The 26,394-nt window shown below is 41.6% G+C and overlaps 1 protein-coding gene across 14 annotated transcripts in view; it reads left to right on the top strand.

The window, feature by feature from the left end:
- LIMCH1 (LIM and calponin homology domains 1) overlaps positions 1–26,394 on the top strand; it is a 347,042-nt gene that overhangs the window by 249,018 nt on the left and 71,630 nt on the right. For 6 of the 14 annotated variants that reach the window (XM_057546932.1, XM_057546929.1, XM_057546930.1 and 3 more), the window contains exons 7-8: positions 4,570–4,765; positions 11,144–11,396. In XM_057546932.1, coding sequence (XP_057402915.1) covers positions 4,570–4,765; positions 11,144–11,396 — 449 coding nt within the window. Of the gene's footprint in view, positions 1–4,024; positions 4,197–4,569; positions 4,766–11,143; positions 11,397–12,448; positions 12,716–20,961; positions 21,265–23,712; positions 23,956–24,472; positions 24,803–26,394 lie in introns of those variants that run through there. The other 8 variants (XM_057546926.1, XM_007178763.3, XM_057546925.1 and 5 more) reach the window with 2 other exon arrangements.

Here is a 26,394-nt window from a genome sequence, read left to right as displayed (position 1 = left end):
GTGTATTTTCACTGGAGACGAAATAGAAAACAGGTATTGAGAGACAACTGGAATCTCTTCTGCACATATACAGGCTGAAATAAATATGAAATTAAAAGCTTTTCTTTCACAAAGGAGGCTAGCCCGAAATTTTTTTGTATTCATTTTTTTCTAGTGGGAGAAATGTGCATAAAAATGATTAACTGTGGTACAACTTGTTAAGTTCTGTAGTGCAAGGAACACATGTAGAACCCTTAACATAAGCATCGGACACATAGTAGATGTTCGTAGTAGGTTGCTATTGCTATAGACAAAAAAGATCTCTGAAAGCATCATGACAATGGCCTTTCACTGGGCCTGGATACGTCAGAGAAAGTCTCCCAAAGGAAGGGACACTTAAGCTGAACCAAGGGGAATTACTACGAGAATAGTGAGATTAAAGGGAATACTGTAGGGACGAGGGTGGCCCTAGAGATCTCAGGGCCTGCAACTAGAAAGTCAGCATTCTAGGTTCTTCCTCTCTCTTTCTTTCACTCTTCTCTTCCGGTCTCTTCTTGAATTCATCCTCTCCTCCAGTAGGCAAACACTCTCTCATAGCAGAGACCATGGCCAACAGCATCCTCGGGATTATCTGCTCCTAGCTCCTTGCCCAGAAGGCAAGGTATTCTTCTCCCTGGCCCCAGCTTTAAAATTCCTAGGGTGTACTCTGGTCCAGTGTGGGTCCTATCCCTGAACCAGTCAGTGCGACCAGGGACAGGGGATACCATGATTGGCCTAAGCCACTACTGTCTCAGAAGGTGAGGGGTGCTATCAGAACAAGGGGATAAAGAGTGGGGAGCTTGATGGGCAAACAAGTACAAGACCTTGGCCTAGAGCAGCAGCCATCATCAACTTCTCTTCCCTTAACCTGCTTTATTTTTTCATGATACTTACCATTCAACTTTGTATTCAATTTATGGGTTTTTCTGCTTGTTTTTTGCCTTCCCTGCTAGAGCATAAGGCCCATGAGGAGAGGGAATTTATCGAATTTGCATAACATTGTGTCCCCAGCACTGAGACAGTGCTTGGCACATAGACGATGTTCAGTCAGTATCTGTGGAATGAATTGCTTCACCAACCCGAGTGTGGTGGGTGGAAATGGCTCATCAGGCTGGAAAAGTAGAACCTAACACACTGCAGAATAGGATTTAGCCACCTTATAAATCACAAAGGAAGCAGAAAATAGTGAGTGGTAAAACAGAGGCATCTGGAGTTTCTCAGATACCATAAGTCAGTCACCAACTGTAGCTGGTTCTCATTATCTCTGACAAAGGAGGATAAGAAGAGGACAGATGAGTAAAATAATCCAAAAATATTGTGGAAGCTAGTAATTCACACCCCATTCATTAACACACTTTTACTAGAACAACCAGCAATTAGCACAATGGACAGATTTGAGTCTTATCCCCTTTCCCTGGAGTGCTCTCTGTAGAAGACAGAATGCCACTACTGGGCATCTAGATGGAAAGCGTAGACGACGTAATAGACCCCGAGTACAGAGCATTTAGACTGTGCTAGCCTTTGTGTTGGTTTATATCTTCTAACCCCTCTCCCAAAGCTTACCTTTGGGTGACTTGATGGGCTCCAATAAAATTGTTCATCCCGCGGATGTCCAAATCTTTATTTCTGGCTAAAGAGCCAGCCTCTTGCTTCACCCTGAGGTTTCTAAGGGACCAGCTTGGCCAAGGATGGCCACAGGTGGCCTGGTTTTCACTTGTCAAACTGACCCTGCCATTCAGCTTCCAGCTCTCACTTGACCCAAGGTTTAATTCTTGGCTTTCTACAAAGTCATGAACAGAACGACCTTTTTGTTTTTCTTTCCCATAACTGGCTGTGAGAAAACAGCTGAAGCTCCAAGAAGCATGTCCACTTTCTCTTTTTTCCTTTCTGTTCTCCTGTGGTTTGTAGGGTAGGGTGGGGGAGACATTTGGGTGTTTGGAGAAACTTGCCTGATATTATTTTCTTGAAAATCCAGTTTTGTAATTCTGTGCCAAGCAGCTTGTAAAATTGTGTCATTTCTAGATGTTACCAGTGGCTCAACTTCCTGAGTGTCTGCCCTCCCTGATGGGAAATTGGGCCCAAGGCATCTAGTTATGGGATATAAATGGAGAAGGAGATAGAAGAGTATCAGTGTGTATATAAGATTATGTCCTTAACTGCATTTATAAATTTTCTACGATTTATATATTGACATTTACATGCCAAATGAATACATAGTAGTGATTATAACACAGCTAACATTTTTCGAGCACTTATGCGTCAGGCGTTTTTCTGAATGCTTTCTGTATAGTAGTACATTTCACCTTCCCAGCAATACTATGAGATAAATATTATTAGCTCCATTTTACAGATGAGAAAACTGAAATTGGGCAAGGTAAAATAACTGGCCCAAGGTCAGACAGCTGACAGAGGGTGGAGCCAGGATTTAAACTGTCAGCTGAGCTTCCAAGACCATGCTTTTAACCTACTCTAAACTCTCTCTCTTTTGCAGCATGTATAGGTTGGTGATCTAGGCATAAACAGTGTTTAGCGAAGGGACATTATCCAGGTTAGTGTCATCGACAGAGTAAGCAGGCAGTAAGTGTCCAGCCGCTGGGAGAGGTGATGCTGATGTTGACAGCTGTAACTATACCAAAGTTCATTCAATGTCAGGTTTTACCATTTGGTAGTTGAAGACAGAGTTCTGTGTTAGAATCACAGCTTTGCTGATTACTGTGTGACCTGAGTCAATTTACTCAACCTCTCTGATTCTTTTCTCCTCTATAAAATAGGGGCAATGCTAAATAACCCCATCATTGGGGAGCAGGTTGTGAGGATTAAAGAATAGAGCATAGAGAAAGCACCAAGCATAGCCCCAGACACATAGTAAGTGTTCAGTAACATTAGCCATTTAGCCTATGCTCAGTGGATAAATAATCCAAGATAATTACTTGCATTTCCAAAGAAGTTAAATACAAAACCATATCCAATTTAGATGTATACTTTTCAGTTAGTCATGAATTCTTTTTCCTGCTAGTCAGGCCTGGCTTTTGTACAAGTCCTGGTTAATTTTGACCTACGAGTAAACTAAAATACCTTAATTTCCATAACTGGAATTTCTGCCTTCCTCGGGAGGGTCATGTCATCTGTACTCACCCAGGCTGTTTGACAACCTGTTCTTCAGGGGCACTAATCAGGTCCTCGGTGTGGTTGCAGCAGGGTACCCCCCTCAACCCTGCCCTTCCCCTTTTTCCCACTCCTTCTCCTGATGCAAGACCACTGTGTGTGCCTTGTGAATTACAGCCGCTCTGTCCCCCCAAAGGGCCCCCTGCTGGGGAGTGTGTCAGAGGATCTGGTTATAATTGATAGAAGCAGCTGGCAAAGGCACTTCCTAAAAGGCTTTGACTCCGACGAGCATGTTAGTCAGTGTAGACAGTTTCCAAAATTGCTACCACGGAGAATATTTATTTATTTTTTCTTTTCTATGGGGAATGGGGAGGGGACCTGCCTGAGCATCCCAGGAAATCTGCAGTGGGACCTTCCAGTCTTTGTGGATGTCATTCACAGCCCTGATTTTAAGCAACAGTCTGGGAGAGATTAAATTGAGGTTTATCTTTGAGTGACCGGAGTTATTTCTGTTTTCGTCAGCTTGGACTCTTGTAATTAATGCTAAGACACTGGCGGGAACAAGGCTTTTATTATAATTCGAGGGTGAGGATGGCTTTGACTGACCTTTCTTCTGCTGGAGTTTCAGTGTTTTAGTATGTGCTGCTTGCGCTGGAAAGAATTTATAATCACAGGCTGTCAAAGACAGCCATTGTTCTCACTGCTCTGAACATGTGGGTCAGCCACAAGTGCTTTCAGCTCCCCCAGTGCCAAGAGCTGGCCGAGCGCGAGAGCATGCCTGGATTCTTCCGAGGCATCAGGAAAATCATTTTGCATATTTTTCACTGCTTTTTTTTTTTTTTTTTTAAATTTTTTGCCCCTGAAAGACAGCTCCCTTTCAGAGCAGGAATTTCCCTTCAAGGTAGCAGAAGATGGAAGCATGCTGCTCCAGGATTCTACGGAACTGATTCTGCTGCAAAAACAAATGCTGTGTGCATTAGCCAGACAGCATAAACAGAAGCAGTTGTGCAGCTAAACTAGGGGCTGGGTCCCAGAACAGACATGCCGTTATGGATCCTGAAAGATGGGTCAAGGTTAAGGTTTTAGTTTCTCATTTTTGTTTTTTATCTGTTATTATATTCTTGTGAGTCCAAACTTGATGATCTTTTATTCTCAGTTCCTTGGACTTTTTTTTCCCAACATTGCGGAGTACGAGATGCTTGGGAATTTTTTTTTTTTTTTAATATGTGTGATTTTCTGATTGAAAAAGTTGCAGCAGGGAGGGGTTAAAGAATGAAGTGTTGTGTAGATGATAATCAATTTGATAACTGGTTGCCGTAGCCTTTCCAGATCGATTCTATATGCAGGATTTTTATGGAGACCACTGGAGACTGATTTTCCTGATATTCGTAGCCTCTGTGTCTGTTGCTGTGATGTCTGTAATCCTTTCGTTTTCTTCTTGAACAGGAGACTGATGACGTTGAGAGCCCTAAACGTAGTATTCGAGACAGTGGTTACATCGACTGCTGGGATTCTGAGCGCAGCGACTCTCTCTCTCCCCCTCGACACGGCAGAGATGATTCCTTCGATAGCCTGGATTCCTTCGGCTCCCGTTCCCGGCAGACACCTTCGCCAGATGTAGTCCTCAGGGGAAGCAGTGATGGTAGGTTGGAGCCTTAATAAACTGCACATCTTAGAATCAAACATTAACAAGGGCCGCCTTGTCACCGGCCGAGGGACTGGCCCTAGGAAGGTAGACTCCGTATCCACCTTGCTGGAATCTGGTAACTCTAAACTGGTAGGGAAAAAAAATCTCTTAATGTTGTTTTTCGTGGTCCTTAGAATTTTGGTTGGCTTTACCAGCAGCTGGTTTGAACACTGCCTCAGTGAGCGTGTCTTCTGTTGGAAAATGTGTTACATCGTTCCTCCCTGGGTCTCAGTAAATCAAGACGCTGTGCAGACCATTAGCTCATAAAGTGTGCCGAAGGTTTATATGCTCCAGGTACGAGGAAGGGAAATGTTTGAGTGAGTACCACACCGTGTAAGTGAAAATAGATCAACTTCCAGCAAACTGGAAACACACTGCACACACCTATGAAAGCTCTGAAGCTTGGGATTGTGAAACCGTAATTGGCACAGTTTGGGCAATGCTTTTGATACCTGACCATTGACTAGAGCAATGCAGGTGGCCATTAATGTATAGAACACAACCCAGACTGCCTGTTTCTTCTGAGGCTGGGTTTGATTTAAATCCCATGCATTTTATGTCACCTGAAAGGAATGATCATTTTTCTTTACAAAAATGTATGGTCATGCAACCTGATGTAAATTTAACACATATTTTCCAAGAGCTGTTTACCTTACTTAACTTGCACCTTTGTGCTTTTAGGAAGGGAAGATAGATTGGCTCTGCACGTATAAACTTGCAGAAAGACACTAAGGCTGGTGGGGAATTTTTTTATTTGTGTCTATTTCTTTTTCATGTATTGCTTGACTGAAGCTAATGTGTCTAGAGACTTAAAGTCTTTTGTCTGAGATGAAAATTATCTTTTATAGCTAAAAGATCCCTTTCAGCTATAAAATTCTATGTTACCAAAATACTTGGGTATTTAACATGCCCAGGTCCTGAGTTCATTACTCGACCCCTGGTATCTCATTTACCCCTCAGCACGTATTACAAGATACTCAGTATCTGACTTAGCCCTCTCACAGGGCTGTGAAACATTCCTTAGTCATATTTTACAGACGAATCTTAGAGAGGTTAAGTAATCATCCTAACATTGTTGTTTTTGTTTTTAAGTAATTTTTATTTATTTATTTATTTAGGCTGCGTTGGGTCTTCGTTGCTGTGCGCAGGCTTTTTCTAGTTGCGGCGAGTGGGCCTCTCATTGCTGTGGCTTCTCTTGTTGTGTCACACGGGCTCAGTAGTTGTGGCACATGGGCTTAGTTGCTCCACAGCATGTGGGATCTGCCCGGGCCAGGGCTCGAACCTGTGTCCCCTGCATTGGCAGGCGGATTCTTAACCACTGCTCTACCAGGGAAGTCCCCTAACATTGTTTTTAAGTGCCCTAAATCGCTGTAAGTAGTGTAACGATGTTAGCCTCAAGAAGCGTGAGTCCAAAACTTATACCCTAAAGCTTAATTTACCCACACTTCTTTCTGTTTGCCTAATAGATTTTTCAAATTCTAGCATGACTGAACTAATGCTTTTGTTTAGTACTTAAACTTTCCAACAAATAGATTAGCCTCAGGGCCACATCGTATGTGACTCCTAAAGAATTCCATGGTGCATTGTGAACTGCTTGAAAAACATTTCTAAAAATTTACATGACATCTTAAGTCTCACCCACAGTATTAGAAGTTACAATACCAACTGCATGATCTAATTGAGCTTTAACATAACTGAAAGGGAGATTTACTTTTATGAAACATATTTTAACCAAACTACTTCATCCATATTATTTTGATTGTTTTAAAAATTTATTATTGTCTCATCTTAGTTTTTAATAACTGGTAATGCAGATCCTTTATTTATTCTGTCACCAGCTTCGAGGGGTTCAGTTTATAATGAGCCACATCTTGAAGGGATTTGAGATGGTAATTACTAATATTGTACTAATATGTGCTGAGGCACAATTTCGTTTGCAGCAGTTAAGATTGATAAGCCAGAGTCTTTTCATAAAAGTTTTTCCCATGTAAAGAAAAACATGAAATTGAGCTTCACAAAACACTATCCATGAAAGAGCATCTTAACACACAGATTTCACCAATCAGCCTGATACCTTCAGGCTTATGTTCTTGTAAACTAATCAAGACCTAATGAGGTTTTAAAGAAAAACAACACTTTTTTATCTGCCTTAAAAAAATGTGGTATAATTTTATCCAAATAGATGTTGTATTTCATTAGAGTTTATGGTATATATATATATTTTTTTAAGAACTCATTTTTTTAAAAAAATTATTTATCCTTGGCTGTGTTGGGTCTTCGTTTCTGTGCGAGGGCTTTCTCTAGTTGCGGCAAGCGGGGGCCACTCTTCATCGCGGCGCGCGGGCCTCTCACCATCGCGGCCTCTCTTGTTGCGGAACACAGGCTCCAGACGCGCAGGCTCAGTAGTTGTGGCTCACGGGCCTAGTTGCTCTGCGGCATGTGGGATCCTCCCAGACCAGGGCTCGAACCCGTGTCCCCTGCATTGGCAGGCAGATTCTCAACCACTGCGCCACCAGGGAAGCCCTATGGTATATTTTTTAAGTGATGATAATCAAGAAGTTTGCTAGTCCTAATAAACACTTCCAAATTTAGAAGAACATTTTAATTCTTGAAAACTTATTTCCTAGGACTCACAGTCAATTAGGGAAAGTCTTGCCATGAAATTCTCCAACTCCATATTGGGTCAATAGAGAGAGTTTTCATTTTATTATTACTGAGGTCCACTGACCCCGTTCAGTAGGGATGATCAAGAGCCACACTCGTAAGAGGTGCCATGATTCCACGGGTTGGACACGAGAGCCACCTGGTAAGGAGGCTATGGCTCTCCAGGGTCAGTTCAGCCAATCTGTCTTGCTAAATAGGTGCCCAGCTCCTCCCTCACCCTCACTGGCATGCCTTCTGAGGCCACTAATAAGTTTCCCTGAACAGGAAATACACAACCTTCCACTCGGGTGCTTTTAAAATTAAGAACATATTTTATAAACATAATGCATATTGTGAAATAGATATTCTTATCTTTTATAGAGAAGATGAGTTAAGGGAGAGAAATAAGGAATGAGAGAAATTAGAGTGTTAGAGGAGATGAAAAAGCAATGGGTTGGCGGTGTGTATGGTAAAGATACATAAAAAAAGATAGACCCCTAGTTGCTGGAAGGGAGAGAAATGTAGCCCCGGTGTAAAGGAAGGATCAGACTTTGATAAAAGGATGTCATCATCATCACGTGCAATGTTGGGCATAGATGGAGATGCCACCCTAGTACATTTTCATGTTTTCAGGATGAAGTCAAGTCAAAATCTTTTGAAGTCTTGGCCTGAGATAAGAGGAGTTCTAACACTTACGGAAAGTATACCTCACCAGCCACTATCTGGGTGCTTTACATCTCTTGTAATCCTCATGACAACCTACGAGAGTTGTATTATCACCTTCTTATTTCCAGTGAGGACCCTGAGGTACAGAGGGCTTAAATTTCCCAGTCACACAGCTAGTAGATGATGGAGCTGAAATTAGACCCTGGTCTCTAGGTCCAGAAGGTTATGCTTCTTTCAACTGAGCCACTCTGCCTCAGGGCATTTGCAAATTAACTTTTCTTTTTTTTTTTTAAATAAATGTTTGGTACTTTTCTTTCTTTTTTTAAAAAATTAATTAATTAATTAATTTATTTTTGGCTGTGTTGGGTCTTCGTTTCTGTGCGAGGGCTTTCTCTAGTTGTGGTAAGCGGGGGCCACTCTTCATCGCGGTGCACGGGCCTCTCACTATCGCGGCCTCTCTTGTTGTGGAGCACAGGCTCCAGACGCGCAGGCTCAGTAGTTGTGGCTCACGGGCTTAGTTGCTCCGTGGCATGTGGGATCTTCCCAGACCAGGACTCGAACCCGTGTCCCCTGCATTGGCAGGCAGATTCTCAACCACTGCGCCACCAGGGAAGCCCAAATTAACTTTTCTTGAAGTGCCTGTTGAAGACATTCATCAAAGAGTAATTGGGAAAAAAAAAAAGGTTATCTGTTTATGTGTTAAACAACCTATTTTGAGACTCTCTCTCAGTATATTATGGATAATATGTTTTTAGATATTGTACCATACCAAAATAAGTTTCATAGATTACAGGATTTTAGAACGGAGGGAAACGAGACAGTTCTAATCGATGCTAAGCCTTCATAGTTGATTGAAGAATCATTTTCTTTCATTCATTTATTCAGCAAAATACAGTTCTTCCCCTAGTCAGGATGCTTTAAGCAAAGGACATTTTTCCAAGAGAAGTGTGTTGCGGAGGAGGGAACTATTTATTCTCTACTTGTGCCCAAAGTTAGGAAACTGCAACAGTGCACATCATGATGACGACATCCTTTTCTCAAAGTCTGATCCTTCCTTTCCCCAGGGCTATGCTTCTCTCCCTTCCAGCAGCTAGGGGTCTTTCTTGGGCTGGAATCTGGAGAACAGAAACTGGAGTCTCGAGCTGTTACTTACCAGCCATGGAGAAAGGGCTCTTTGGGTCTCTCTGGGCCTCTGTTTCCACCACTGTAAAATGGGAATAATATCAAATAGGGAAACAAATCCAAGTGCTTAGCAAGTTAAGGTAGTATTAGTGTTTGTTATAAAGCATTCGCAGGGGGCTCTAAATATTTTATTATGACACTGAGACAGATAGACTTGATAAAAGACAGGGTGAGAAGGGAGCTAAGTTATGAATCAAAAACCAACAAGTAATGAAATGGTCAAAACTTCAGAAGGGAGGCTGAAAGCAAGTGGCATGAATAATTCATAAACTGAATATTTCATCTGCAGCAATGAACAACTTGTTTATAGTTAATGCTTTAACTTTCACCATTTTTAAAAAGCCATTAAATCATTTTATCTCCGGGGCAAGTCATTTCATTCCTATTTTTACAGAAAAAGGACAGGCAAGTGTGTTAGAGGCAAGCCTAGGAGCCCACAGGTCATCAGTGGCAGATCCGGAACTATTATGGCATAAAGAGTAGTCAGTGTTTGTTAAGCACTTACTCGGGGCCAAGTACTGTACCCAAGAGTTTTACGTGTATCTGATCCTCCCAGCAGCGCTATGAAGTAGGTGATATCATCATCCTCACTTTATAGATTGGGAAACTGAGGCTTGGAGTGGTGAAGTGACAAATGACAAAGTAACAAAACTAACGAATGCCAGAGCTCAAAATGAAGTGGATCTGACTTAACCCCCTGCACTACCCACTCTGCTAGGCTGCCACATTGCTGGACTCTTAGTATAAGGTTCTTTTCACAGGGGTAAAGAGGTCAGTTTCTCTTTGCTATCAGTGGAGTTGAAGAACCTTTTCATAATGCTCTCAGTGATTAAGAGTTTTCAACCAGCATTCAAATGGCGGCTGCCTGTCACAGTAATGTGTGTTTTCATGACAATTTCACTCTAATGGATCTTAGAAATCTGGTGAGATGAGACTCAGGAAACAAGGATACAATATAATTATGGGGGCTATTGACCAACAAAAGACTGATGTTGGTAACATTGAATTCCTTTGTGTTGTGTAAAACACTGTTTAAGCCAAACTAATTCATTGATTCATCTGATCATTTGCGGATACCCACTGTGCGCAGACACTGTGGTAAGTACTGTGACGGATATAAAGCCCTTATTTTCAAAATACAAGGTAGAAAGCATAATGCATCAGAAGAGGAATAGATCTTCGGGCCATAGTGTTCATAGGAAGCAAAGATTGCCTCCAGCTATGGGTACCAGGAAGGGCTCCGAGGTAGGGGAATATGCACTTATTATAACTCAAGCTATTTCCTGGAAGGCAAACCCTTGGTATAATCCATACTGATCATTTTTCTGAATTCCTATAGTTCTTATATGTCTGTGCTCCTTGATTATAACTAATATTCTCCAGGTGTTTCATGAGTTGGTTAAAGGTACCTCAAAGACAAAGGATTATAAATCCTTCATAATTCTTATTTGTCAGAATATCTAGCGCAGTGTAAGACATGCAACAACAGGTGCTGAGTAAAAACTCCACTGGTAAATTTATGTTTCTTCTTTTGAGGGTTGCAGAATCTGAGCAGGCGTATAGTTCTATTGCAAATGTGTTGTTAATTGTAACTCTCAGATACAGCTAAGCTTTCTTCTTTTTTTTTTTTTTAATTTGACTTTTTTTTTCCTGAGTAGAATGGAGAGCTTTTCCCAGAGTGGATTAATTTCGACTGATACTTTAGATTTCTTAAGTGACTAATTTAAGGAAGTAATCCCCGGAACCCACAGAGGTAACCACGTCCCCCATACTGCATACTTGCCATTGGGAACTTTATTGCTAGCCCAGCACACTTTCTCAGCACCCATCCTCTCTTCCCAGGGAGAGGAAGCGACTCTGAATCCGACTTGCCCCATCGGAAGCTGCCGGATGTGAAGAAGGATGACATGTCTGCGAGGCGGACTTCCCACGGTGAGCCAAAATCAGCAGTGCCTTTTAACCAGTACCTCCCCAACAAAAGCAACCAGACGGCCTACGTCCCCGCGCCTCTGAGAAAGAAGAAAGCAGAGCGAGAGGAATATCGGAAGAGCTGGAGTACTGCCACCTCCCCCCTGGGTGGGGAGAGGCCCTTCAGGTAAGACCTGGACCGTGCTGCTCCCATCCTGGCTTGTGGTACAGGAATTATGGCCCCAGGACAAGAATGAGCTCTAAGAGCCGTTTTAGAACTTCGATGTAAGATTACAGATGGAGGTGGGCAGGACAGATCTTCAGAGAGGGATCGTCATGATAGAATATAAGCTTCATGAAGGCACCTGTTCTAGGTGTGCCTGGCACACAGTAGGTATTCAACCAATACTGGTCTAACTAGCAGATTTTTGAAACTAGCTCTATCGACAGGACATTGAGAACATCTGTCATCCATGGCCTTCTGTGGAGACTGTCTGACTCCCACTCCTGTTAGATCAGGTGCAGTAAGACCTTTTATCTAGATGTAAGTTTATCTAGATATGAGCTCAAGCGTTATTGAAGGATTGCATGAACATGCTTCAGTCACATGTAGAAACAGTCATAATGAAATGGAAGAAGCATTGGGCTTCTCATCTCTTGAGAGAAACAAGCGGTCTTTCCCCTAATCTCTGATTATGTTTTTGTATTTATTCATTCATTTATTCAGCAAGTATGCATCTAGTGAGCTTCTACTACATGCTAGGTACTATCTTTTAGGCTTTGGGGACCCAGTGGTAGCTAAGATAGAGTCCCTGCCTTCAAGAACCGTATAGTCCAATAAAAGAAACTTACAGTCTCGTCTAATCCCTTTCAGCAAAACCACCCTGATCGTTGCATGGTTATTCCTTATGGCCCACCTTTATTATCTATGATTTCCCATTGAATAAACATTAAAAGTTTTAATTATTGAACAAAACGTGAATTTTACCTTTCTAGAACAAAAGGTTTTTGCCTCTCAATATCAATTTTGAAATAGCTCTTAATCAATGTCGAGATTATGATGCATTGTATTAATTTAAAAATGGCTGCATTTAATTTTGTTCACATTCCCAGGATCGTATTGCATGCTATGATTTTTTTTTTAAGTGGAAGTAATATCAGAATGACCAGGAGATGACATGGGATCTGCTCCCCATCCTAGTCTGTTAGTCTGGTCAATTCTGTTGTCCAACTCACTAGCTATCCTGAAACAATAGAGGAAGAGGGCAGTGAAGTGGGGTCTCCTTGTGAAGAGGACCCCGTCAGCCGAATGGACCCTGGTGGGAAGCCTCCTGGTGGTGGGTTAGAATTACCCGCCGGCAGTGGGAAGGAGCAGGTTTCTCCAGAGGGGGCTGCGGTGGCACCAGCTCCCAAGTCTGAAGAGGAAGATGCTGCTGAAATCCGAAAGCGCAGAAGGCTAGAGCAAGCTGGAATCAAGGTCATGCCAGCAGCACAGCGCTTTGCCAGGTTAGCTTTGCGGGCCAAGGACTGGCCTGGCTGGCTTTGTGCATGCCTGGAGGTTTGGAATCTGTCTGGTGTGATGGAGTTTCCATCTTGTTTTCCCACTTCCTGCTTTATCCGTTGCATCATTATTTCCTACTTGCAGCAAATAGAAATAGCTAATAGTCTTTGTCTTCAGGCCTGTCTCTGCTGAGTTTTTGGTTATTTTAAGTGGAGGTGAAGAGGGAGCTTTGTGCTGCTTGAGTAGACCTTGTCCTGGTCAAGTATGTGTGGTCAGTCATTTGTGGGCTGCAGGATTTATCTAGCAATAACATCTTATTTTTCAATTGTTTATGGCTGGTTAATTTTCACACTACCCCTAAATGGCTCTTATCTTACTTTACACATCACTAGAAAATAGTTCTTTGGAACTGGGGAACACTCTCTTTAGAAAGAGTGGCTAGCTGACAAAAATGCACTTACTTTCTTTGTCCCCAAGGGAGTAGTAAGTAAGATTAGGTTTATTTGACTCATTTTCTAAAGCTCGTTGATTCAAAAACAAAGAATGGAGTAATTACTTCTCTTAATTGTAACAAAGGCACTAGTATACAGTCCTGGTGGCCTCATATTACATGTGAGATAGAGACCTTTAGCAATTGAAGTCACAGAGAACTATAGTTCTACAGTTTTGTGTAGTGTTTGGGGAAGCTGATTAATTTTTCTCATATAATAGCCACAAAGATACCAACAAATAATAGTGAGACCAAAATTTATTTGACAAATTGAAATTGATAACAGTTTGACAATTGAAATTCCTTTGCCACTTGCTGTTCCATTTAATCCTAAAAGGTAGGTGATATACCCATTTTCAAGCAGAGTAAACTGAGGATCAGTGAAAGTAAGTTACTTGACCGTCTCAGAGCTGGTTACCACTGACCTGGTGGCCAGATTCAGATGTTCTGACCATAGTACCACAGCTGCCTCACACACATTTAATGGAATGTCTTCCATTCCTCCATACAACTCCATGTGCGGTTATTGCTGTGGTCTAGGTCTTCAGTGAAAGTTCCAGTACTGACTTATATGGATTTAATCCTAGAGTAGCTTTGTACTGATAAAACATCAAGGATGTAATTCTTTCTGTCTGTGGTATCCCACAGACAGGCTTGTCTGTCCTAAACATGTATGTGCTTCTAGAAAACTCTAACATAAAACTGTGCTAATGTTACAAGCAACTCTCTGGGTTTCTGGAATAATGAAGGGTAATGTCATAGAATCTTAAAAAGAGAAATAAATCCAGATATTCTTTAAATTTTGGTTCAGAGACCTTGTGAGACACATGCTTTTTCAACATCATTTGAGCTTCTACTTATATCAAAGACCAGGCTAGATGCTGAGAATACAAAAATGAAATATAATCCCCTTACCATTTTTCAGATTTTTCCTGCTTCTGTCTTCAAGTCTAGGGCACAGTGGAAATAGGTAATAGGTGATACAGATAAGAGTATGAATTTATAAAAAAACTTTAATCTTAATACCCTTGACACACATACCTTCATTTTTTATCACATCTGTGAAGTCTTTAACTAAAATTTACCAAAGACACTATCATCTTTATGATGTATTTTTTTGTTGTTATCTTTAAAAATTGCCAATCTGCTTGATTTTTTAAATCTCATTTTAAAAAATTGATTTTTCCACGATTACTAATGCTGTTGACTATTATACCATGTTTATTGGCTACTTGGGTTTCTTCTTCTATAAATTCCCTCATATCCTTTGCCATTTATTTTTTCCTTTTAAAAAAAAATATTGTATTGTGGTAAGAACACTTGGCATGAGATCTACACTCTGAACAAATCTTTAACTGTACAATACAGTGTTGTTAACTACGGATACAATATCATACACCAAATCTCTAGAATTTATTCATCCTGCTTAACTGAAACTTTATGCCTGTTGATCAGCAATCCCTATTTCATCCTCCCTCAGCCCCTGGCAGCCACCATGCCCCTCTTTGATTCTACGTATTTCACAACTTTAGCTACTTCATATAAGTGGAATCATGCAGTGTTTTTCTTTCTGTGACTGGCTTATTTCACTTAGCTTAATGTCCTCAAGATTTATCCCTGTTGTCACATATTACAGAATTTACTTCTTTTTTAAGGCCAAATAATATTCCTTTGTATGTATGTACAACATTACCCTTATCCATTCATCCCTTGATAGACATTTAGGTTGTTTCTACATCTTGGCTATTTTGCATAATGATGCAATGAGATGGGAGTGCTAAGATCGCTCTGGGATCCTGGTTTCATTTCTTTTGGATATATACCCAGAAGTGGGATTGCTGGATCACACGATAGTTCTGTTTTTAATTTTTTTAAGGAAACTCCATATCATCTTTAGAGTATCCAAAAGAGCAAGGGGAGACAAATGGGCAGATACTTTAAGAGAACTCAGCACACCCAGGAATCATGATGACGTAGAGAAGAGAAAAGAGTGGGCAAAGGCTGGGGATTCCACGAGTATACTGTGCCTCTTCAGTAACTGGGAGGTTTATTTTCTGATAAAACAGTACAATCTTTTATGACAGCTCCCATTCTGTGTATAAACCTAGAATCACGGTTAGTTTACAAATGTAATTCTAATTGATGAGTAGTATATTTTTGTGGTAATTTTTGCTCCTGTCCATGTTCCTGTTATCTGCCTTAAGTTTTACATATTTTATCCAAGTTAGCTCTATTAAGCAGAAGTTTGAAGGTCAATTAATGTCTGCAAATGTCAGTTAATGTCACACCTTAGAGCTACTGACTTAGCATTTAAAACGGAGTTCAGGAAAATCATGCATATTTCCCAGAGAATGTTCCCAATAGCAACACAACACAGCTGCTCCAAACACCCAGAATTCATTTGTTAGATAGATTTTTCAGCTGCTAGCTCTCTCATAAAAGTTTTATACATACCATGCCGCTAGCCTGGCCTGTCTGTGTCTTTGTCACCTACTTTTTGCAGCCCACAGCAGAGTTGACAGTTACTCTAAGTTTATCCACATTTGGGATCCTGCTTTTAATGTGGCAGAAAGTAGCTTAACTGGAATGAAATGCATATCATGAAGAAGAAAAGGATTCTTGGTGTCTGGAAAATAAGAATATAAAACATTTAAATATGCTGATGTGTCTTAAGGCATTGTAACCTCAGTCTCCTATCTTTGCAATCCAGATGAATTCTGGCCACCACATCTTGGAACCCAATAAGAGGCCCCAGATATTTCTTGAGGCCCATTTTTTTAGCTGGGAAAGTCTGTGCTTGCAGAGATGGGTAGAGGATGAGACATAGGCAAGAAAGGAGTCATGTAGACAAGAGTAAGGCTGTACTTTTACAGATTGGTTTTTTTTTTTTTTTGGCTGTTGTTTCCCAAGTATTCTCAAACACCTCCTTAAATTATTTTTAGTATATAAAAAGGAGCAAAAGTGCATGTTAGTCCATTTTCACATGAGTTTACAAGCCTCGAAGTCCCAAGCTTCCTGTTAAAGAATATATTAGGAGGTATCTTAGCACCAAGGGACAGAAAGTAGGTCTTTCTTAATAAATACGTGGAGTTGATATTTATTAGAGTTGCCACTGAAGTCAGAAGTACATAAACTACTTTCCCTTCTCTTTTAGTTTATGATTAAGTTAGCCTAATTACCCCCCAAATATGAGACTCTGCTCAAGAAGCCAAGATTTCTGCATTTAAGAGGATAAAATAAGAATCAAGATTCACTTCCCCTGAATTAAAATGCCATGGAGATTTGAGTTCTCTGACTTGGTGTTTCCCATTGGAGAAGTAAACCTTTTTTTTGAACTGAATTATAGGTTTCACGTGATTGGACTTCTTTTCTAATTGTTTTCTTATGTTTCAGCACTCAATCTTTTCTGCTAGTCTTTGGATCTTCTCAAGCACATAGTAATTAATTACAGAGAGGTGGGGGGGACCCTCCAAGGAACAATAGACATTTTAGAAATCTTTAGAGGAAGAGCAGATGCAGCTAAGTGCCAGGAACGTATTCTCTCCATCCCTCCTTACCAGATGCCTGTGTCACTGCTTGTTGCTGCACAGATTCTTGGGGATCGGGAACCAGGCAGACACATAACTTGCATGAACCTTTGTGACTCTGGATGTAGCTGCCCTATTGGGACACTGTGTGAACAGGGAGGTCCCTGGTGTTGTCCGTGACATTCCCAGGAGGCCAAACAGGCTTTTCTGGAGAACCCAGTTTCTTTCAATAGAACAAACTGACTGCCAATCTGAGCTGGTTGCTTGTGTGTTGCCAAGTAAAAGGGGGTGAAAGAAAATGCCAGCTCTTCCTTAGATTAAATCATTATCTCATTCACTTTGAAATATATAAGCCTTAGAAACTTTGAGACAAGAGCTTTTACTCCCCCTCACCTGCTTAGGACCCACAATCTCTCCTACAAAGATAGCCTTACTTGTCTTAGGACAGGGTTGCCAGGTTGAAGGCAAGGCTTGGCATTTCTCATTTCACATTAGACTGTATTCCTTCTTTTAAAAAAAAAAAATTATTTATTTGTGGCTGCTTCAGGTCTTAGTTGTGGCACACGGGATCTTCCGTTGTGGTGTACGGGCTTCTCTCTAGTTGTGGCATGTGGGCTCCAGAGCACGTGGGCTCAGTAGTTGCGGCTCTCAGGCTTAGTTGCCCCGCGGCATATGGGATCTTAGTTCCCCAACCAGGGATCGAACCCGTGTCCCCTGCATTGGAAGGCGAATTCTTAACCACTGGACCATCAGGCAGGTCCCTGTATTCCTTCTTAGTAAAGCAGTGATCTGGGTCCACCGAGCAACCCCTACTTCCCAAGGCAACTCATCTGTGAATGACTCAGACAAAATAAAAGTGCCAAACCGCCCCATGAATATCAAGCCAGACAGCCAGGGTCTGCCACTTAAATTTACTTACTTTACCTACATTCAGATGACTGGAACTGGAAACCTCAACATTCCTCTCTGCAAAGTGGGCATGATAATACTGATCTTGCAGGGTTGTCATAAAAGTTAGCGTATCTGGAATATACTAGCTCTTCAGAGCTACTATAATTATTGAAAAACAAAGTAGAATATACTGAAGCTTTACAATAGACTGACCTTCAGAAAAGAAGGGCTCATTATAAAAAGTCATTTAAATATTCTGCTAACTAGACACCTGCGAACACAATCCTACATATCTGCCTTATACACATTATTTATTACTTCATAGCCAACAGTGCCGGCCCAGAATTTATGTCATTAAATTTTTTCTCTCTCTGAGTCTGCCTGGAAGCTCTGAATTTACAGGATTCAAACAATTAGCAGAATGTCATTATGATCGTTTTTCAAGTGGGCAGGGAGTGGCTTTAAGAGGCCAATGATATGGAAAGCTTTCTTCACCCCCTTTTTTTAAGTCCACCTATCTAAATTGAGATCACTTGAAATGAGTCCTGCTACACTGGGCATTTAGCTTGAAAAGAAACACCCCGGGGAACTTGTAGCCTGACTGGACTCACATGATGCATAATGCACGAGATTCTCCCTTCTCAAATTGGCATCACAAATTGGCATGGCTATTTGCATAAATGCATATGTTTTATTCCATAGTATTCTGCCTGAGTTGGGGAAAATTGAAACCCAGGACCCTGGTCAAAAAATGGAAGGAGTGTTGCTTTTGGACTTGAAAGCTTCAAGCTCAGGATCTGCTCCTTTACTGGAATTGGAGTCGGATCAGCTGAGATGAGATAATGCGTTTGAAAGGGCTCTGTAAACTGTAAAGTGCTGTGCAAGCACTGTAAGGTATGATTAGTTAGCATTCTACTGTCATTAATCCTGGCTGAACATTGCTGTCTGTAACCAGCAGTGCAAATCACAACTTCATTCTAAGCACAACTCATATGATCCCTTTATTTAGTAACCAAAAAACTTCTCTTTCTCCTACTTCCATAGTAATGATAATGCCTTATTTTTTGTATGATGTGCTGCTTTCAAAACTGTTCCTGGCCGTATCCTTTGTTTAATGAATAGTGCAGTGATTAAGAACAGGACCTCTGGAGCCAGACTCCCTGGGTTTGAATTTTAACTTCAGCAGTGGCACTTTGAGCTTGGGCCAATTTCTTCACCTCATCTCAGTTTCCACTCTATAAAATGAGGCTGCTAATCACACTGCCATTGCAAGGCTAGTATTAAGGTTAAACAAATTAACACTGGAAGGAATTCCGGCACGTGGTGGGCGCTCAATAATAGTTAATCACCTTCTTTGTCATCATCAATGTGCTTTTTAAATAATGCGTTTTCGAAGAGATTCATTCAATGGCCTATCATTTCCCACTGACCATTCTTTATGGCCACAGTCAACCAATACCAGTTGGTTCTTGCCAGACTTGTTGGCTAAGGATGCAGGGAGGAGAGTGAGCACGGTCCAGGAGTGGCCAAGCAGGTGACCAAGAGCCGGAGTGCAACTCAAAGGGCAGATTTTTATATTTTAAGAAATAACTTTATTCAGAGAGCAAAGCACCACCCACCACCTCTAAATTCCACAATTTAAACTTTTACTGAGAATAGTGGTCAGCAGGGAGAAGGAGTTTTCTGGACATGACTAATGATGGTGTGATTTTTCCAAAAGTCAGGAGTGCGGGGCCTGCCGTTATGTTAGGCTGATAGGCCTCCTCTGCAGCAGTACAGGGTAAGCAACAGACAGCAGGCCACCTGGTCAGCCAGAGTAGACAGCCTTTCCTTGCTTGTATGACTCTCAGCCAGGCTAATTCCTCCTGTCTTCATTTCTGAGATGACCTGTCCCATGACCATGAAGAATTTACTCTTAATCCTCCTTCAGAAATCGTATACAAAGTAGGTGAACTTTCTTTAGAAATCAAGATGCTTTATTTACTCACCACCTCTATGAACTGAGAAGATAATAAATGATATTTTTAAAGTTTTAATATTTTATTATGACTTAGAAGCAAGGCTGATCTTATGAGTAGGGGGGAGGAGTTTGTTTGAATATCAGAAAGGCGCCATCAACTGTATTCCCACCCTACCCACCCCCAACAAAAACAAAAAAACAAAGCATAAAAAGTCCTAATATTCCACCATTAAACTGCATTTCTCTTTAAATTCTAAAGAATTTAATGTTTGGTGCCTTCAAGATTTCCTTGAGGGGCTTCCCTGGTGGCGCAGTGGTTAAGAATCCGCCTGCCAATGCAGGGGACACGGGTTCGAGCCCTGGTCCAGGAAGATCCCACATGCCGTGGAGCAACTAAGCCCATGCGCCACAACTACTGAGCCTGCGCTCTAGAGCCCGCGAGCCACAACTACTGAAGCCCGCGAGCCACAACTACTGAAGCCCGTGCGCCTAGAGCCTGTGCTCCGCAACAAGAGAAGCCACCGCAATGAGAAGCCCGTGCACCGTAACGAAGAGTGGCAAGCCCGTGCGCAGCAACTAAGACCCAGTGCAGCCAAAAATAATAAATAAATAAATAAATTTATTTAAAAAAAAAAAGATTTCCTTGAAAATGAAAATAGCCCTAAGTAAACATTTTGGCAAAATGTCTTAATAGGATTTACTTGACAGCTAGCATATGACAAAGAAGAAGAGCTGGGCAGTGGAGAGTCATGGGGGTAAAAGACCGATGAAAAGGTTGCTGGTGGGAGGGTGCAGGGCATGATAAGCTTTTGTGCCTGAGTCCATCCTATCAATGCTCATAAACTATTCCAGATGTTTCAGGTTAGCTCAGCTCTGCAGAAAGACCGTCCTTACACTTTGCAGTCTGGTACACATCCTAGGTGTGCTGTCACATAGCTGCATTCATTAGCATTCCCCAAGATCAGTTTCTTGGTAGCTCAAATTTTTGCCCTGTCAGTCAAAATAAACTGAGTACCTATTGGGTACATTATTAATGTGCCCGAGAAAAAATAATAACAAAATGCTTCTTACTTTTCCCAATTTCATGAAAAGAATTTGGATTGTCACTTTCAGAGCCATTTAGGATCCTCCCTTTCTGATGCTGATGGGGCCCTGCAAGTTAAATGAATTTTTAGTATAGCTAGTAGCTGACTAAATTCCAGGTTTTGAAACCCACCCTAACCCTGCTGCAACTCGGGACTAAAGTAGTAAACAGATGTCATCTGGACTAATGGTATTGAGAAGACCTTTCACTAACAAGACAGTTGGCTGCCTGGAGATGGGGATTTAAAAACTGTTTTGGTCTGATCACATGTGGAGTTCCATTTAATTTTGCTTTGTCAGTCAAAAGCAATTAAGTGATGAGAAAGAAGCTGTTCGAGATATTATCCTTCGCAAAGAAAATCCTTTCCTGATCCACCAACACGGCAGAGATTCAGAATCAGAAGACGAAGTTGCATGTCGACTGCCTGATCTTGAGAAAGATGACTTTGCTGCCAGGAGAGCAAGGAGGAACCAGACCAAGCCAATGGTGCCACTGAATCAACTCCTCTATGGGCCTTACCGAAAAAAAGAGGCAGAGAAATCAGATGGCAGCAAGCAACCCTCAAAGGGAATCTCAGAAAAGAAAAGTCTAGAACATAAAAGGTGTGCTCTGTGTCTGTGTGTGTGTGTGTCTATGAAGGAGAGAGAGAATATAATTCGGCAAAGGTGATTTGTATTAAAGCCCCCCATTCCTCTGTTTCCTGCCCTAATTACGTATAATCAGTAATGGTGGTTTATTTTAAAGTGGAACCCCAGATATCCAGTCTCTCCTACGTTCAGATGGCAGGGAGTAGAATGGTCCTGTCCAAAATAGGGCTGAATTCACCAAATAAATATGGAGCTCAAGTGTGCAGATGTGCTATATGTGGGTACATCACCACATGTGGGTGCTGGTGTCAGAGACGGGCATTATTGGCATAAATAGACGTGTGCTATTGCTGATCAGGGAACAGCCCCCTCTCAAGGTTGCTGCAGTCCATCCACAGCAGGCAGAAATCATAGTTATTCCTTAGCTATGAGCCCTTCTATCCTATTAGCGCCTTTGAGATATGGGGGGAAAATGAGGCTTGCTGTTTCTTCCCTCGCGCCAACACGATCACCTAGACATCTGATGATGGAGATTTCTCATTAAAAAGTCCTCAGATATATAATATAACACACTTCTATTTGTTCTGTCATAGAAATTATTTTTAAGTGAGTTTCCTTCTCCCAACTTTTCTCCCATCTTCTTAATTAGGGAAAGGAAAGCTTAATGAAATGGAATTTGGCCAGTGATTTTTATCCTAAGAGGGATATGAATTCATTCAAGCCATCAGCCTGCTAAATTTCAGTGTACAGAGTTCATCATTCTTGTAGTTTTCCTTACATCAAAATCAGAGTTCGCATCTTTATTATTTAATTGCCATATTTTTGCCTATCACTTAAAGAGGTTTGTAATCTGTTGAACTAAGAATATAAATATCTAAACTGTGTTTTACACAATTAAAGTGGTTCTTTGGGCAGAGTCATTGAGATCAGTGAAGCAGTTAGTGTTTTCTGTTGTTTTTTATTTTTTTATTTAGGAAGCACCAGGTACAAAACACATGAAAGATCTCTGGACATAGAACAGGGATTTGAGCATAGAAGACCCGGCACATTTTTTTATAGGACACATTCTAGCTTCAGGAGGCTCTTGGTCTTTGCAGTCCTTGTTGGCATGCCTTGTAACAAACCGTACTCAGAGGGCCTTGTGGGAGGGATCAGTTGTTGCCAGTGAAACAAAGACTTCTGGATAACTGAGTAGCATCAAGGCATGTTGATGGAGATCAGCAACTTGAGTTAGGAAAAGGAGTAGCTTTTGTACCTCCCTTTTTCCTTTCTCCTGCATGCAATTTTAATTCCTGATATTTCCAGCCCCATTTGTCTGTTGTCACCTGACTCTGTGTTTGGGGACACAGCCCATGGTCTCTCTAGAGAGCTTCAAAGAACTGATGAAAAAAAGAGGGCTCCCTGGTGGCTCTTTGCTATGCCCTCCTTGATCCCCTTCCCCAAACTAAAAGTAAATAGAAAATTCTGTCGCCTTTCTATTCGCATAGGCTCTGTAAATACACCACATCATCCAGATAACAAAAGAATGCTTCTTGGTTTTCTGGCTTGGAAGATTTATTTTGAAAAAAAATGAATAGCCCTATTTATGTATATTTCTGAAATTTTCTATCTCAAGAAACATATTTAGTTAGAAAGTGACTTTTAATTGATATAATGTTTATGCATATAGATGCCACAGCTTTGGTTTAAATTATGATATTGTCAACATTAGCCATCTAACGTTCACTTCTGAGGAAAACAATTGAAAATATCAGATTTAGCATTAATAAAGGTGAACAGTTATTGACACAAGAAACAAATGGGTATTGCCTCTGTGGATCCAGGTAAAGAGGATACCCTCTCTGTTCTTCAAGTTTACATTAGCCAAACCTAATTAATGCTATCAAGAGGCAGAGACTGAGTTTGAACATTGAAACTTTCTACTCAGCATTGACCTAATCATACTTTCTGGCAGTATGAAGGTTTATGGTTGAGATGTTCAATATGTGAACATGTTCCAACTATCTCCAAACTAATTCTAGAATTTGGATCATGCAGAGCTCATTACTAACACTTTACTGCTGCAGTAAAAGACGTTCCAAGAAGGCTCAGGGATTCAATCAGAAAACTTGAATTCATTACAGTAACTTGAATAGTGTGGGAATTGGGCATCATTACTGTCAAACTGAAATCTCATTACCATTCTTAATAGTCTTTCAGCGAGCCCTGGCTTCTCTTCCTAAACTAAACTAGAGTCTGTCATCTGGTGGAAAAACTCTGTCTCTTTCCAGTGTCAAAAGGGTAGCATAGACAAAAGTAATCAAGGCTGCAATTGATTCCATATTTTTGAGAAAGGGAGAGGTGCTTCCATCATTCCATTCTGTCTTCAGCCTCTGAATTTCCATGCTTGACATTCTGTTTGTCTGCTCCCCTTCCTGGAACCTGATTTTTCCAATAACGTGGGGGCCTGGATCAAATTGACAGAAACCAAGGCCAAACGGAAGAGGTGAAGTCGAGGGTGACCTGTATTGTGCGGGCTCTGGAGAGTGGACCTGCAGAAGAGGGGCTCAGGCAGGTGCCGGATCTTCATAAGGATGACCTGGCGCAGCGCAGAATTCAGGGCAGGCTTGGCCCTCAGCGCGAGGCTCCGAGCTTTGTCACGGTCGCCAATATAACAGAAGCCGACCGGGAGACGTGGGAGAGGCTGAAAGTGTCAGGAAAGACGAGGTGTGTCATGTTTTCCCCTGGTTTTCTCCTAACAGCGGTATCATTTAACTTTGAAGGAATCACTTATCCTTCTATCATTTTTTATTTTCATGGGCAGAAAAAATGCCTCAAAACACAGAGCATATTCTGTATGAGTTGAAACTTGTTAATACTAAAAATTACAAGCCACAAGGACAGGAAACATCCTCTTTAATTCAACTGATTTATTGTGAATGCTTATTTTGATAGGCTTATTTACGTGTAAGGAATCTAAACTTGACTTTTAAATAATTTTAATTATTTCATTGTACCCAAGGTTTTCTTATGCCATCATTTATGATGTTAAGAAAGCTACAGAAACTTAAAGTGCTATTTACCTAGGCAAGACAATGATCATTTCTTCATTTGATTGATTAATGGAAAAGCAATTCTGCTTTAGCCATTGACGTATTTTTCATACATCCAATATTTTTTCAAAGCTCTTCATTGATTTCACTCACCTTAGAAACCTCTGGAACTTATTTCCGGTTCTGACTAGGGATGGAGATGTGGAGCACACGTGTGCCCCTGAGCCTTCACCAGAAATTAAAGCAGAAACTGCCATCCGTGATGACTTTGCCAGCCGCAAGGCAAGGGCTTATAAGAAAGCTTCCAGCCCTAGGCAAAAGTTCGTGCACTTCGGACCAGTGACAGAGATAGATCAGCAGACATGGAAGCGGCTCAGCATTGGCAGGGCTGGGCCGAAGGAGGATGCAGAGGAAGTCATCAGTCACAGCCGCGAGATTCAGACGTACCCTGTGCCCCCTGCCTTGGCGGCTATGTCCAGTTTACAGGAAGACCACAGGCTTAATCCACAAAATGACTGCAGGTATTTTTTTGCCATTACATGTGCACATTACATGTGCATGGGAATCACTGCTGCTTTTAAAGAGTTTGCTGAAGCACATTAAAGAAGCCGCCAGAGATGACGTAGTTTTAACAGCCTCTTCTGCTGGTTAGCAGAGAAGGAATGTCAGTAGATTTCCCCGCGGGGAAACGTGTGTGAAGTTAAATGACAGACATCCATTTTGATTCTGTTGTCACCAGAATCACTGCCTGGGAATGCCAGTAATTTTGGCAAAGGATTCATCTTCCCTTGGCTGCATTAAGCAGTATTTTGTTTGTTGGCAATACTGAACAAACTAGATGGAATGTTTTAATGATACCCTTCATGTTTCTCCTAAAGATATATTGATAAAAATCTGGCTTACCTATACCCTCCCTCTTTCTTATCCCACTAGGGAGAAAAAAATTGTTACTAGTACCATTAAGTTCAGATTTTGGACATCTAAGTAGACACACAAAAAAGTAAACATCTCTCCCCCACCAGCTCCCGCCCAGTTTTTAAAATTATATAACAGAACATGAGTGGAAAAAGACTCTTCTTTTGAGGGTTCCTGTGAGTCAGGAGTTTCCTTGGATGAATCACCATCCAAATTTGTGAGGCGTCACCTGGGAAAAGACCTTGTAGAGCTGTCACCGGTCCTCATCCTCACTGGAGGCCTTCCAGCTGTGAATTCCCAAGCCCTCTGTTGGGGATTTGGTTCTGCGGGCTGGTCTTTCTTCTATTAAGCAGGTATAGGGCATTTCTAAAGTTCTGGATTCTCCGTGCGCTAGGTGTGCTTGGGGAAACTTAGACATCAGGGTCCACTCTGCACCCCACTGTCTCCGCAGGGCCCAGCAAACATTTATTTACTAAAAATTTGCTTTGCCATCTCCGTGTGAACTGCCTTCCTCCCCCTTTGAGGTCCCAAACCACTACCCGCACGTCCTCTTTTGTCTTTAGCTGAAGATGGTACTTCAGGTGAGGGTTTCAGCCATTTTGGTAAGCTACTCAGCTTTCCTGGGTCTCTTCCAGGTAGACATGTTATCAAAATTTGTTTGAGTTTCTGTTAAAGAATAATAATAATAAGATTCTGGATTCTCCCAGGAAACTCCACTCCACCTGCATGGTGGGAGCAAAGCAGAGCCCTCCACGGCAGGAGGAGATGCTCGGGACAGTCTCCTGCATGCCTTGTTCGTGATATCCAAAGCACACAGTGGATGGTCCATGACATAGAGAGGGGTTTCTTTGGTTCCGTACTGTGGATGACACCCTAGAGGCCGTCAATAGAAATAACCCTGGTGCACCAGAAATGCACTGCTGGGGTTTCAGAGGCTGATGGGGACCGGGGGTGGAAGGGGTGGGACTAAGAATTTAGTAAGGAATGCATCCTTGAGTCCTTGACTACTAAGGGGCCATCACTCAGCCCCCGTGGTGGCAGAGTCAGGCTAGCCTTCTTTGACTTTCTCAGGCCCTTGCCAGGGTTCATATTCTATTATCTCATTCTGAGTATGTCATCCTTACTAACCGGCTTCTGGAATAGCAACCGAACTTTCTCTCTTAAGCTTTCAGTCTCAGTGACTTTCGTTGTCTCCTTT

Source organism: Balaenoptera acutorostrata, chromosome 5 (genome assembly GCF_949987535.1).
Source record: "Balaenoptera acutorostrata chromosome 5, mBalAcu1.1, whole genome shotgun sequence".
Lineage (NCBI taxonomy): Eukaryota > Metazoa > Chordata > Mammalia > Artiodactyla > Balaenopteridae > Balaenoptera > Balaenoptera acutorostrata.
The sequence above is the reverse complement of the archived record's forward strand: the minus strand, read 5'-3'. Positions and strand labels throughout refer to the sequence as shown.